The following is a 15,531-nucleotide window of genomic DNA, read 5'->3' on the forward strand; positions in this document are numbered from 1 at the left end:
GACAAGATGTCTGGAGGAGGTATCATTAGAAAAGGAGACACTGAATGAGTGTTGAGAGAGATAAGAGGAAAACAACGAGAGGACAGAGTCACAGAGACCAAGCGATTGAAGAGTTTGAAGAAGGAGAGCATGATCAAAGGTGTCAAAGGCCGCAGACAGGTCAAGAAGAATTAGTATGGAGTAGTGGTCTTTGGATTTAGCTGCGATTAGGTCGTTGGAAACTTTGATAAGAGCAGTCTCAGTAGAGTGGAGAGGGCGGAAGCCAGATTGAGGAGGGTCAAGGAGAGACTTGGAATTGAGGAAGTGAGACATACGGGTAAAGACAAGTCTTTCCAGAAGCTTTGAAGAAAAAGGGAGTAGGGATATGGGACGATAGTTAGAAGGGGAGAACGGGTCAAGATGTTTTTGGTTTTTTTCAGGATAGGTACTACAGTGGCATGTTTAAGTTCAGCAGGGACAATGCCAGAAGAGAGAGAGAGAGCAGTTGAACATGTGTGTTAAGTAAGGCACAAAACAACGGGAGAGAGATCTGATAAGGTGAGATGGGACAGAAGCGAGCGGGAAAGTGGTGAGACGAGAGGAAAGGAGAGGCGCTGCCACCTCTAGTTCAGTAGCCGGGGAGAAAGTCTGAAGGGTAGGAAAGGCATGATCTACGTGTGGTTGATAAAGAGAACGGCAAGGTGGGGAGAATTATTTCCTTAGCTGTTCAATCATGTCGGTAAAGTAACATGCAAAGCTATCGGCTGTAAGGTTAGTTTGGGGGGTGGCCACAGCAGGGCGAATAAGAGAGTTAAAGGTGTCAAAGAGACCCTTGGGATTGCGGGAGCATGAACTAATGAGAGAGGAAAAGTATGACTGCTTGGCGAGGGCAAGGGCTGCACTGTATGAACACAATATGAATCTATAATGGAGAAAGTCTGACTGGGTGCGTGACTTCCTCCAGGAGCGTTCAGCACAACGAGCGCAACTTTGCAGGTAGCGTGTTGATTTAGTATGCCACGGTTGGAGGGCATGTCCTCCTCTAGGTGCATGTTTGGAGCGGGGCTGCAGCGTTCAAGGCAGAGGTGAGCGGGGCTGCAGGAGGTTATATGTGGAGATGGACAGGAGAGGGAAGGAATGGATAGCAGTTGTGAATCAGTATCAACTGACAGTTGCTGGAGGTCAATAGAATTAAGGTTCCTCCTGAGTTGAGGGGAGTTGGGCTGAGGTTGTTGGGTAAGGGGGTAATTGAGAGCAAATGATAAGAGGTGGTGATCAGAGAGAGGTAGTGGAGTGTTGCAGATATTGGATACTGTACATGCATAAGAGAAAATGAGGTCGAATGTATTGCCAGCTACATGGGTGGGAGAATTAGTCCACTGCGATAACCCAATGGAGGAAGTAACTGAAAGTAGTTTAGAGGCTGCTCAGGTCAACGGTGGGTTAATGGGAATATTGAAGTCCCCGAGAATTAGGGATGGAATATTAGAAGAGAGGAAGAAGGATAGTCAGGCAGCAAAGTGGTCAAAGAAGAAGAGAGGGGAAAGATACATAATGGCAATGTTAGCAGAGAAGGGTTTGAAAAGATGAATCAAATGAATTTCAAATGATGGGAAAGAGAGGAAAGGGGGGGGGGGCAGAGTTTTAACCCCTTAAGGACCAAACTTCTGGAATAAAAGGGAATCATGACATGTCACACGTCATGTGTCCTTAAGGGGTTAAAGGAGCAGTGGGGGTGAAAGCAGAAAACCTACACATCCACATATACTCTCAGCTTGTCTTGGGTTGTGGGTAAAGTGAAGACCACCAAAGGATAGTGAGGCAGGGGTAGAAGTATCAGAAGTAGAGAGCCATGTTTCTGTTAGTGCAAGTAGCTTTAGGGAGTGTGAGAAAAATAGGTGATGGATGGAAGTTGATTTAACAGTGCTGCACACAGAGCGTGCATTCCACAGGGCAGCTTTAAAGGAGGAATTATAGTGAGTTACATGAAATGCATATGAGACTGTATACCATGACTGTTTTATAGCTCTAGTCATTATGCATGCCCTGTGTTAAATTTGGCCCTGTTCATGTACACACACACCCAAACACAGTATTACTTCAAGGACTGCCAAGGACCATGAACATATATATATATTTTTTTTTTATTTTTTTTTAAAACCACAATACTAAAGTTATAAATTTTTTAATGCATTTCGACCCTACCCACCCCCCCCCCCCCAAAAAAAAACAAAACAAAGATGTATATAAAAATTAGAAAGTACAACTTTATCAAGACCTCAATTTAATATTGTTGAATAGGTTTTTCAAATGATTTAATATTGTAGGATAAACTTATAAAATTAAAGTTTAACCAAAAATATATTATAATAAAAAAAAAAAAAAAAAAAGAAGAAGAACAGGCTACAATGACACAAACTGACCAGTGTTGTTGCACAAATGAGATTGATGCTGCTTTGGATATAATGTTCGCTGTTTTGACATTTTTGCATAGAGTTAAACACAAGGAGATTCTTTGTAGCTTGCACTAGTAAATCACCTGGGGGGGGGGGGGAAAAAAAAAAAAGATTATTTTTACAAATAAAATGAAATCGTAAAAATTAGTATTGGGGGAAAATGTAAAATGACAAATAAAAATGCATATTTAGAAAAAGTAATGCTTCCACTTACATGTTCTAAACAAATTTGTTGTCGTGGAGTGGTTTTATTAGTGTGAATTATGCAAATGTGCAGATTGAACACACACTGGAACAAACATATTCTGTACATTTTCACTTTATTAAGTAAAAAGACATTTCTCTGAAAGTATTTAAGGTCCTGTCACATTAAAACCAGAAGTACCTAAAATCTGCCACTTCATTCCATACTGCTGAGCACAAAGCTAACTGTCTGTTTCAAACATGCATCACAGATAGAAAAGCTGGGGTTTCTATCACAAAACCTGGCATGACAGTCTGCCCATTGGCAGAAGAGAAGCCATATGGTCAAAATGACAATCAATTTAGCCAGTGGCTGTCTGGGCATTACTGGAATTGTAGACACAAACATCTGTATTGCCACAATTATCTACCTCTGGTCTTATCAAAGTTATTTTAAAACATGGGGCAGCAGCTACGGCATGCAAGGCTGCCAGACTTAAACAGGCTCGGGAGATCTGAGGATGCTGCATTGGTCTCTGTTTGACTTCTTCAGGTATCTGCTATTGGCAACCACACATTTAGCACTAGTGGTGAGATGTCGTTCACAATTTACTCAATGCAGTGCCTGGAGGAAGTGATCTCACATCACTACCTCCCAGCACTTGTCAAGAGGGATCTGACTAGAGGCAGCATCGTGCAAAGGCCACCAAAGCCCCTACCTTGAATCAAAACTGGCCAGCTTGGTCCCCACAGCACGACAGAGAAGCCACCCACACAGCCAGATATATACAGCTGCAGAAGAAGCCTCTCCAACTTGCAAATATTATAAGTGACCCACACACAAAACACCACTGACAACTCACACACATGCACACAACTACACAAGCAACATCCCACATGCAATACCAAAAACAGCCACCACAATACAGGACAGATCACCCACAAACACATTACCACAAACAGCCCCACATTTATTTCATAAAATAGGACTGAAACGCCAAAGTACTTTAAAGTCTTTAGAACAGTGCTGCTAAAAAGTCGACCACCCCCTTTAGAACATTTTATAACATTTAAAAAAAAAAAAAGGGACCAAGGTTCTTAAAACAAGAAAATAAAAAAAATAAAAAAAGGGGCCTAACCAGATTAAAGACAACTGTATTGTGACAGATCACTAGGGATTATATGTTGAAACCAGCAGCATTTATCTTCAAAGCATGTCAATTATGTTTGAAAAGCAGAAGCAGGTCAGATATCTAAGAAAAACAGCAACACCTACGTTGCATTAAAGGAACACTTAAAGCCCCCTGCTGAAGTGCTTTAGAGATAAAGTGCTAGTTTTCTAGTTTTTTTTTTTTTTTTTTACGCATTTTTCAAAAAAATTTGATTTTACAAGCCCCCTTCAGTAACACCTCTTTGTGGTCAGACAGCCGGGAGTGCTGCTTTGCTCATTCACTTTGAGCGTTCACTTAAAGTGGACGTGGTGACTTCTCTCAGTGGTGGCACAGCAGTTACAATGTACGCATTTAATGCTTTGCTACAAGGTAGAGCGGAGCAGAGGAGAGAAGATGGTCTCACCATTGGGTTAGAGGTAAACAACTGATTGTTCAGAGAAGTGGTGGGAGGCCTAAATCTAAAAATTGCAAACCCCCACCCCAGTGAGAAGCCTGCGCCTCGTTAAGCGTTCACACTCTGAAAACCGCAGCTTTATTGTTTCATTGTATGTGCCTGTGTGGTCGCCGTTCGGCATACGAACCTCAGCGGTGTTTGGTCGTCGAGTGTCTGGAACTCAAATCGGACACTCAAACAACCGAACACCGCTGAGACCTCCAGAGTTTCATAACTCACGAACGGAGAGACTAGGCAGCCCCTCGTTCGGTAAAAGCAATGTACCAAACAAGGGAATTAATACGAATGGAAGATCAGCTGTGGATGGCAGGTATTTCTATGTGTTTTAACTCCCGAACAGAGACCGACCGCAAGGCCAAAACGCATGGAGCCTTTTTCGGATACCACCTCGTGTGCGGTCGGTCAAATTACACCCTCCACCTAACTATCAAACCCCTGGTCCGATCTGGGTGAATTTTGGATATGTTAGTCACCCAGATCAGGGCTACCAGGGGATACCCAAATTATCACTCTCACTGCGTGTTTTGGGGTACATCTAGATTTCAGGGAAAAGTACAGTATGTTTAATAGGATTATGTGTCAGGAGGAGGAGGAGGGAGGAGGAGATGTGTGGGAGGTAACTGTTATATTATTAGCTACTTGACCAATTATAGTGAATCCCTCCCTTGCATGGGAGAATGCTTTAAAAGGAGGTTGTGTGGATTAAAAGTCAGTTCTGCTCCTGATGCTGTGTGTCGTCCAGTCATTGGGATCTGTATGGGGATATTTGTGGATTACTTTGTTTGCTGGAATTACTTCATGGTATTTTTACTACTTGTTCCTGAGCCTCACTGGGATCTTTAATGGAGTTAACCTGTGGAATACCAGGCCTCCGCTACAGTGGGGGCTAGACAAATATACCAACATTGTGTCTGAGCAGATAATGTTAAAAATCAAGCCAATATCCTTCTATTGCACTTACCGACTGGCTGTGAGGTGTTTTTGGCAAAATCATGAGCACAAACGGCTGTCTCGGCACCGCCACAATCTCCTGCTGGCAATTTACCACACACATTGATTTTGTAGTGGATATGTTTCTCTGTATCAATTGCTTCCCACGTGTGACTGTCAAAAGAATAGAGTGAAATAATAGTTTATTGATTTACACAGGGACACTATAACGGCTCAATTGTGGCTCCATTGTCACAGAGCACAAAAGGTGGGAGTTTGTTATCTCATGCCCAGCAGAACTACATTTTTACACTGTCATTTTATTTTGCAGTTTGAACAAGGTATTCAGTCTGCATCCATCACAGCATCAAAAGAAAATTGATAAAGAATGCGTTGCACTTGTTCCACAGCTCTCTCACATATTTATAGATTACTAGCATTCCACTGATGGTAAGTTCATAGATCCAATTATATTGTCGAAAAAGGATTTTCCTTCTGGAGAGATGAGGCATGCATGCAAAGCTTTCTGGGTAAACTCATGCACACATCCTGACAATTCTGGAGAGGAGCAATTCTAGGTTGGCATTATTCTATTAATACTCCCAAAAAAACTGTTAAAGAGCGTTTTTGAATAAAGTTTTACTTACCTTAATCCAGTGACGGGCAGTGCCAGGAAAACTGTTTGTTTTCCTGGCACTGGAGTGTCCCTTTAAGACAATCCAGGCATAACTTTGTCTTTATTTTAACCATTTATTATTTACCAGGTTTTGCACAAACTGTTAAAGCAAAATTTATGTGCATGCCCTTAAAGGAACACTATAGGGTCAGGAACAAAACTCCTCCCACCCCCCCCATAACCCCTTTAGAAGGGGTTAAAACGTACCCCTTTTCCAGCGGCGCGCGGGTCTGCCGGTGCTGGCCCCGCCCCAAATCCACCTACTTGGTGGCATCAGAATTTATGATTTTTAGCCAATCCAATGCTTTCCTATAGGGATTGTGTAAAATCGGCAAGGAGGCGTGATGGGGGTGGGGCAAAACAGCACCTCCTCATAGAGATGCATTAAATCAATGCATCTCTATGAGGAAAATTCAGCATGGAGACGCTGAATGGCAGTGCTGCCTACTGTACAGCACTGCCCCAGGAACCACTGTCTTCTCTGAAAAGGCAGGGTTTGCATGAAAAAGGGAATGATTATATTCACCAGGAAAACTACATTAAGCTGTAGTTGTTCTGGTAACTATAGTGTCCCTTTAACTAACCAGCAAACCAATGCACCATGAAAACATGGTGGATCTGAACAGACTGGAAAGTGAAAATAATGTGCATAAATGCGACTGGGTCTATGAGACAATCTGATAACAATCTCAGCTATTTCTATTTAGGAGGGACAGTCCATCTGTCCCGCTTTTCTATCATAATGTCCTTCTTTTGTAGGAACTCCATATTGTTGTATAACTGAGCTACAATATTTGTCTGTCATAATTTGTCTTTAAAATATAATACATGTGTTTAGCAATCAGTCTGTGTAAAGAAGATACATTGTTCTTACATAAATGTTGTGCATTTTGCAGCTTTTGACTTAAAAATATACACATTTATAATAGATTTATAAGCCAAAAGCCGCAAAATGCATGTGTTCATGTCAGATGCATTATCAAAACAACTGATGTGGTGAACCGCTATCAGGCTTGCTCTGGTTGTGGTAGGGTTATTAGGCAGATAACAATAAGATAATAACTATACTCATGATATCATGTACAGCAGTCACAACCAACATCTCTAAGAATCTTGATTTTAAAAAAAAAAACTTTTTTTTTATTTTTTAAAAGCCTGTCGTTTTGACACTGAACATCAACCAGAACTGCTTCTAAGAACCATTTCTAAAATGTTAAAAACAAAAGTAGGGGCGGAGCTTGAACTCGGAGCTGAGCGGACGTGCGCTGCATGAGCTCCCGCTCGAGGGTCTAGCCTTTTGGGGAATAACCCCGGGAATTTCCAAGCGACTGACGCCAGACTAGGCTAAAATTAACCGGGGACACTAAGACGCCACGGCAGATACCTTTCCCGAAGGCCCACGGCACCGAAAACCGCGGCTACACGTTGGGGCCTGCAGACGGCTAGGAGAGGGAGGGGCGGCCGACTTCCCTGCCGACCGGCACGTCCAGCAGACCCACACTGTTCCTGCCCCCCCCCCCTGGAAGAGGTGCAACTCGCAGCCCCAAAGAAACATCGGCTCAATGACCCAGCATGGAACTTCCCCACAACGGGAATTGGCTAAGGGACCCACGAACTTCCGCGGCAACACAACAGAACCAACAGCATACAAAAATCAAAATGACTTTCGTTCTGTGTCCGTGATTACTAAAATGTGTTTATACCACTCTCCCATACATTATGTTGCTGCGACCACCCTGACAACCCACACTACCCTCTGCCAACACTCTTTCTACACACCCAGTGGCTATAACAACCTGACATAGGCACAGCTCTGACCCCAACATCTCATTCATAACATACCTGACAAAACAGAGCTAACACCTAATGTCCACATTGAAATATTCCTGATAACATGACACAACCACATAAGCCTGTATAAACCAGAAACTCACTTTTAATACTGGCAGTTACTATGTGTAATTCCGCTTGCTTGCTTGCATGCAAATTTTACTTTTCTTGCTAACGCTGTACTGACCCAAGCCTGACCACATTATAAAATTGAGCTTCTTAGCCCATGAAACTCAGATACTAGCATATATCGCATATTTAAGCTAAGATTGATCTATTCAGCATGTTTAGCCAGATACAGCTAATCACTAGCATCTATTACATAGCAACATCAGCTTGAACAACTAGCCTGCAATGTTCTCTATCACCATTATAACCTGTATTACACTAAGTTTTTCACTCTTATTAACAGTCAGCCTAGATATAACTCGATGTTAAACGTTAAAAATTAAAAAATGTGCAGTTTTTTCATGCCTAATTGATGTAAACCTTTGTTCAACTCTGCATACCCTGACTATTGTGGCACGGTGTGCTATATGTGAATTTCCATGCACAAATAAAATAAAGAATTAAAAAAAACCAAAAAAACAAAACAAAAGTAATTTATTCACCCAGGAATAGTTTGGATGGGTGCATAGACAGAGGACCATGTATTTTAGTAGCAATACTGCTAGGAAGGACGAGAGAAAGAACATAAAATAACAGTGAACTATCACTTTCCAGAACCTTAAAATATAATATTGTGTTTACTTATACCCCACATTTAACAAATATTTATTTTTGAGGTGTGAAAAAAATAGAATTCTAGAAAATTTCTATAACTCACAACAAATTTGTAGTAAGGATGGGCCAGACCAGAGCTGGACAAAGAGGTTAATTGCTAAATCCAACATAAATGTATTAAATTCTTTAGTTTTCATTATGCAGGTGTTAACATCCGTTTGACCATGCCAAAACAGCATGTATAAGCGGTTAAGAAATACAGTATTGGTACACATATGGCATGGGAATAACTGCACATTTTTATAGGTTGTTTAACAAGCTTAGGCATACGATTTTGATCCAACATAAATTTAAAGGAACACTATAGGGTCAGGAACACTATAGGGTCAGGAACACAAACGTGTATCTCTGACCCCATAGTGTTAAACCAACTATGTATCCCCCCGGACCCTTTTTGTCTCCTTAAACATAGTAAAAAACAAACCTTATTTTATTTCCAGCGCTACGTGGGTCCTCTGGCAAGGGCTCCGTCCCAACCGCCTCCTTGGCCGACATCATCAGAATGGATAATCTCACCCAATCACCATGCTTTCCCATAGGAAAGCATTGGATTGGATTTGATCATCAAATCTGATGATCTCAGACTTGGAGGTGCGCCAAAGAGAGCCAAACAGCATCTCCTCAGAGAGGCATTGAATAAACCCATCTATATGGGGAAAGTTCAGTGTCTCCATGCAGAGCACTAAAGAAAGCACCTCCAGTGTCCACTAGAGGTGTCCCTGGGCTGTAATGTAAACACTGCCTTTTCAGAGCAAAGGCTATACTAACCGAAACAACTACATTAGGCTGTATTTGTTCTGGTGACTATAGTATCCCTTTAAAAGAAAATGAAGCATCACATGAAAAAAAGGTTAATACACGCTGTAGGTGATTGTTAATGTTTTATTCAACTATGTAATTCTCAGAATAGTAACTGTTCCCCCTTAAATCAGTTTTCCTACACTTGGGAAATGAACAGTTAGTAGAAATTTACTGACGAATACATGGTGTTACATCACCAGGATAATAATACCACCAGGCCAGACTTGTTCAGAATGTTTTTAATATATCAATGGTCATTGCCTACTTTTAACAATCTTAATTGCAGGTGAGCCATGTCAACAATTAATAATCATCAAAATCATGACAGTGAAGGCATAAAATCAACTCATAACCTCAACATTTATACACACATATAAAACTATTTATACGGCAGTCTGCATTTAAATTTTTAATGTGTCTGCTCAAGACCAGATGCACTCCACGAAAAAAAATGTAAAAAAATAAATAAAAAAACTTGTGCAGAAAGGTTTCCCCATCTTGCAATAAATTAGTGCCCTCGGTACACTGTGAAATTAATTAAAGCAATAATCAGACGTGCATTACAAGCTGTGAATTCTACAATTATTGTGTGTTTAGATCATGGGTCGTCAACCTGGTCCCTACCGCCCACTAGTGGGCGTTTTAGGATTTCAGGTGGGCGGTAGGGATTTCCAGGTTTTGACGACCGGGCGGACGGGCGGGCGGGTGCGAGCCGGCGGTACCCCTGCGACTGGGTACCGCCGTGACAAATTGCGGCTCCGGCCCGCGCGGCAAACCGCCGGGGCCGCATATGGAGGGGTCCATCGGGTGGCCCATGCTGTCAGGGCCACCCGATGGATGTGGATTGTAAGGGGGCCCGGTCAGCGCTGGGCGCTTTAACAGCGCGACCGGGCCCCCTGTGATGACATCGCAGAGCTGGGAGGAAGTGACTGCACATCACTCCTCCCAGCTAACCCTGAGAGCCGCGCGGGAGGAAGACCAGGGAGTCAGAGTGGGAACTCTGACTCCCATCCACCTGAGCCACCACTGGACCCCAGGGAAAGTCACCCTCCTGAATCTAAAAGGTAGGAAACAGGAGGGTGACTTAAATATAATGTGTGTGTGTGTGTGTGTCTTTGTATGTATGTCTTGTGTGTGTGTGTGTCTGTATATATGTGTGTCTTGTGTGTGTGTATGTATGTGTGACTGTCTGTTGGTATGTGTGTCTTGTGTGTGTCTGTATGTATGTGTCTTGTGTGTATGTGTGTCTGTGTGTTCCTGTATGTGTCGTGTGTGTTCCTGTATGTGTCGTGTGTGTCTTGTGTATGTGTATGTGTATGTGTATGTATGTATGTGTCGTGTGTGTCTGTATGTGTCGTGTGTGTGTTTGTGTCTGTATGTGTGTTGTGTGTGTGTGTGTGTATGTATGTGTCGTGTGTGTGTATGTATGTGTCGTGTGTATGTACGTACGTGTGTGTCTGTATGTGTCGTGTGTGTCTGTATGTGTCGTGTGTGTCTGTATGTGTTGTGTGTGTCTGTATGTATGTGTCGTGTGTGTCTGTATGTGTCGTGTGTGTCTGTATGTGTCGTGTGTGTGTGTGTATGTATGTGTCGTGTGTGTGTATGTATGTGTCGTGTGTGTGTGTGTATGTATGTGTCGTGTGTGTCTGTATGTATGTGTGTGTGTATGTATGTGTGTCGTGTGTGTGTATGTATGTGTGTCGTGTGTGTGTGTCGTGTGTGTCTGTATGTGTCGTGTCGTGTATGTATGTGTCGTGTGTGTATGTATGTGTCGTGTGTGTGTATCTATGTGTCGTGTGTGTGTATCTATGTGTCGTGTGTGTGTATCTATGTGTCGTGTGTGTGTATCTGTGTCTGTATTTGTGTATCTATGTGTCTGTATTTGTGTCTGTATGTGTGTATGTATGTCGTGTGTGTGTGTGTATGTGTGTGTGTGTGTGTGTGTATGTATGTGTATGTATGTGTATGTATGTGTCGTGTGTGTGTCTTGTACGTGTGTCTTGTACGTGTGTCTTGTACGTGTGTCTTGTACGTGTGTCTTGTACGTGTGTCTTGTACGTGTGTCTTGTACGTGTGTCTTGTACGTGTGTCTTGTACGTGTGTCTTGTACGTGTGTCTTGTACGTGTGTCTTGTACGTGTGTCTTGTACGTGTGTCTTGTACGTGTGTCTTGTACGTGTGTCTTGTACGTGTGTCTTGTACGTGTGTCTTGTACGTGTGTCTTGTACGTGTGTCTTGTACGTGTGTCTTGTACGTGTGTCTTGTACGTGTGTCTTGTACGTGTGTCTTGTACGTGTGTCTTGTACGTGTGTCTTGTACGTGTGTCTGTCTGTTATAGTGGACTATATAGTAAGTGGGCTACCTAGCTCAGCCTTCCTACTGGGCATTGCTACAAGGAAGGTTAAAAAATAGAAAAAAGGGGGGAAAAAAAAGGTGGGGAGGGGAATTGAGGAGGGAGAGGAGATGAGCTGACGCACAAGAAAAATCATAGAGAGATAATATGAGAAATCATATTATGCGCAAACAGAGAAGTCGTCTGAATATCACTGAAAGAGACCTTCGTTTGTTCCTTACGAAAATCGAACCGGATATCAAATATTTAGTCTCGCAGCATCAACCTCAAGGATCTCATTAATCACTAGTAAAGGTAATTTCAATTTACTTTATTGTTTTCTCATTAAACTTTATAAAGTTAAAAACCTTATAAACCTGCATTAAGTAGAAATAAAAAGATAAATGTACGTACATTTATTTTTTGTCAAACACCCTCCTTTCTAAAAAATATTCCGCATTTGCGCGAAAACTGGTGGGCGGTAAGGAAATTTTTTCAACCAAAAAGTTGCATTAGTGGGCGGTAGGTAAAAAAAGGTTGACTACCACTGGTTTAGATCATCCTTTGCAGATTCACTGCACCAGAAGATTTAAATTATTTAACATGACAACTACATTTACAAGTAATTATAGCAGAATACGTTTTCTATTAATATACACCCCACCCTGTAATTTGGGAGAGGCAAGTAAGCAACAGACCCGAGTTTTGGAGCATCCACTGGTTGTGAGTGTCGCAATGAAAGAGGCTCTCAAGTTTAGAGCCTTGGTTGCCAAGGGCAAGAGAATAAAATGATAAAGTGTGTGTTGCAGTATGTAAGTGCATGTGAGCATTTGTAAAACATCCCACAGAGTGAGTTCTCAGCCTATCACTGCCGTCCAGCTAGACCGCCTAAAGAGGAAGGTCAAGTCCAAATGAGAATTAAAGGTGCAGTATCACACTAGGCTAGGCTGTAAGCACAGCAAGAGCGTCCGTGTTTTTCAAAAACTGTCTGAAAACTGTTCCACACAAAATCTGTGTCCAACTCCCACAGACTCTTTTCACCATGACTACCATCTGAATGTTACAATGGTTTTCTTTTAACAGTATGTGTCCAGTTAAAAGCAGATGTATAAATGTGGACTAAAAAAATGTTATGGTGTTCATGAAAAAAAAACACGAATCCACTGCAAGTCCCCTTCCTTGGTATTTCTTGCAAACTGCACCACACATCCATTCTACTTTCACAGTATTACTTAGGGGTGGTGGTGGGGGTACTCGTTTCCCACAATGCCCAGCTAACCGTAAAGACTTATGAGATCACTGCCGGAATCTGATCTGTATCAAAAATAGGCAAGTTCAGTGACTTCCGTATACTTGTAGAATTCTCTATAGGTTATCTTTAACATGAGCTGAACTTAAGTTAAAAAATAAAATAAAAATAAAAGATACAGCTTCTTTAAGGAAGAATCAACATTTGCCAGCAATATTCTAAAGGCAATTTATAAAAAAAAGAAAGAAAAAAAAAGAAAAGAGATATGTGACTCTTGTAGCAGAAGCTTCTGGGTTGTTAAATCCAGGGAGGGAATGCAGACTCAGATGTCCTTTCGATTGAGAAATCACAGAGGTCACATGATAAGCTAGTAAGAAATTATAACTGTTACATAAGCAAAAGAAAAACACGCTCTTGTGAGTTAGAGATGTTACTCGTCCACCTTCTTACTCCTGTGTTCCAGATCTACGCAACATCGCACCATTCTGAGCAAGCATTACTACACCTGTTTTCCTAAAGGGATGGATGCTTTATTTGGAACTCCAAACTCTATTGTTTTTTTTTTTTTTTTTAATATAGCTCCAACATATTCTGCAGCACTTAATTATAAAATGCGGGTATTTGACAAGTAATTTACATACAGAATGTAACAGAGATAAGAGGTGAAGAAGGTCCTGCTCAAACGAGCTTACAATCTATGAGATGACAGCTTCATATAGTGCAAGTTCCACCAGTTATTGTCAAGGCCTAGGGATTCACAAAAAAAAAAAAAACACACATTATAACCACTATTACTAAGACACAGTAATATGAATGTTTCACATTGTCCTTATTCACCTAGAATATTTGTACAGGTAAGCAGGAGTTAACGCTCTCACTGCCACCAAACTGATACACTGGGTAGCAGGACCAAGTCACAAAAACGATGTCCCAAACAAAGAGGCAAGGCTTTGGGTTGCAATAATCATGTTTTGTTTTAGTCAAACTGATTGCAAACGGTTTGATAATTAACAGAGGAACCCTAAAGTGGCCATATGACAAAAGACCAATAAAAAATATCTAATAAAGTCTAACGAATGCTGCGTTTATAAAGCTTTGCCAGAATGCACGTTCCTTGCTTTCGACCAAATGTATCCCCTGACAATTATGTGGGATTTTAGTAGTGTGCGGATCACGCCCCCGTATTAAAAAATAGATAGCGGGCCAATATTACAATTTGATTACAGTTTGGCTTTCAGTAAACTGAGCTACAATAGCCATCATATTGAAAATTTACAGTGATATTGAAAGTACCATGGAACAAGGTGAATTTACAGGGGGTTAGTTTCAAAGAACTTTGGATCTGCTCATAATATTTACAATAACCACATCTTATTATAAGAAATCAAACAACACAATACAATGACATCACTACAAGCTACAGGTCATTGACAAAATAAACAATCATAACTATGTAAGCAACAATCCATCAATTTCAGAAGTTCCCAACTTCCATTATACGATAGTACAGTAAGAGGAAAATCAGAAGAGGAAGCAAAAATGGGAAGTAAAAAAGGGAATTAAAATAAATTACCTAGAATTCACCAATCAACGCTAATGAGTAGACTAGTCCCTGACTGCACAATCTCCAAGTTTATTCTTTAAAAAGTCCACAACACTAACGCGTTTCGACCTCCAGGTCTTTGTCAAAGTGTGTGCTTTGACAAAGACCTGGAGGTCGAAATGCGTTAGTGTTGTGGACTTTTTATCTCTACGTTATTTTAAGCTTATTTCTGTTTCCTGTATTATTTTATCCAGTAAAGTTTATATTTGTTTTCAACAAATTGGATACCCTGGAAATCATTGAAGGGCTGGAAAGAAGCTATCCTGTCTAGGAATTCGAAAGCCAGAATAAGCTTATTATTCACCTGCCATTGAAGTCAGAGCTTCATGTGGCTCTGCATATTGTGAGTGACCCAATACCTTAAAATTGATTAATTTTTTCCTTGTGTAACAGTATTATACTATGTATATATTTTCATTGTAGGAAGATCAGGAGGTGTTCCACTCATTATACTAAGTATACAGCAATATTTTGTATATTTTCTCTGCACCCCCCTTATACTCTTTTCTCTCACTTTATATTTGAGTGCCATTTAGTGATTTTGGGCACTGGGGGTAGTTGCTTATTCCTTGGTTTCAAGCGCCAATACACCATCTCTCTGTTGTGTTTCTATAAATAAAGCTATGTGTATGGGCAAATATATAGTGGACCATGAACATTTAATAGATCAGATGTGAATGTCCTGTGTGCACATAGTTAAACACTATAGGGTCAGGAACACAAACATGTATTCCTTACCCTATAGTGTCAAATAAAAGTAAGATTTTACAATATTTAGGGAGGTTTGGAGGAGCAGGGGGGGGAATTCAATGTAGTATTCATCTTACATGAAGCAGTTTCACCAAATGCACAGAATCTCGCAGGTATATATAGAAACTTGAGTGACTTACATTTGTGCCATGACCTCAACAGGTAAATGTAATTATGCCCTAGCCAAATCATATAACCATAACATCTCGATTAGCAAAATAATAAAATATCAGCAACTTCAGATATCATTGCAACAGAAAGATTTAACAGGTATCAAACATTTAAATGCCAACAAAGAAAAAACAAACACACAACAATACATGGACATACCTTT

General features: G+C 41.0%; 1 protein-coding gene across 1 annotated transcript in view; it reads right to left on the reverse strand.

Moving 5' to 3' along the window:
* IGF2R (insulin like growth factor 2 receptor) overlaps positions 1-15,531 on the reverse strand; it is a 110,821-nt gene that overhangs the window by 68,939 nt on the left and 26,351 nt on the right. The window contains exons 2-3 of the mRNA XM_063443608.1: positions 5,206-5,348; positions 2,403-2,518 (exon numbers count right to left, since the gene is read on the reverse strand). Of these exons, the coding sequence (XP_063299678.1) occupies positions 2,403-2,518; positions 5,206-5,348 (259 nt within the window). The remainder of the gene's footprint in view (positions 1-2,402; positions 2,519-5,205; positions 5,349-15,531) is intronic.

Source organism: Pelobates fuscus, chromosome 2, assembly GCF_036172605.1.
Source record: "Pelobates fuscus isolate aPelFus1 chromosome 2, aPelFus1.pri, whole genome shotgun sequence".
Taxonomy (NCBI): Eukaryota; Metazoa; Chordata; class Amphibia; order Anura; family Pelobatidae; genus Pelobates; species Pelobates fuscus.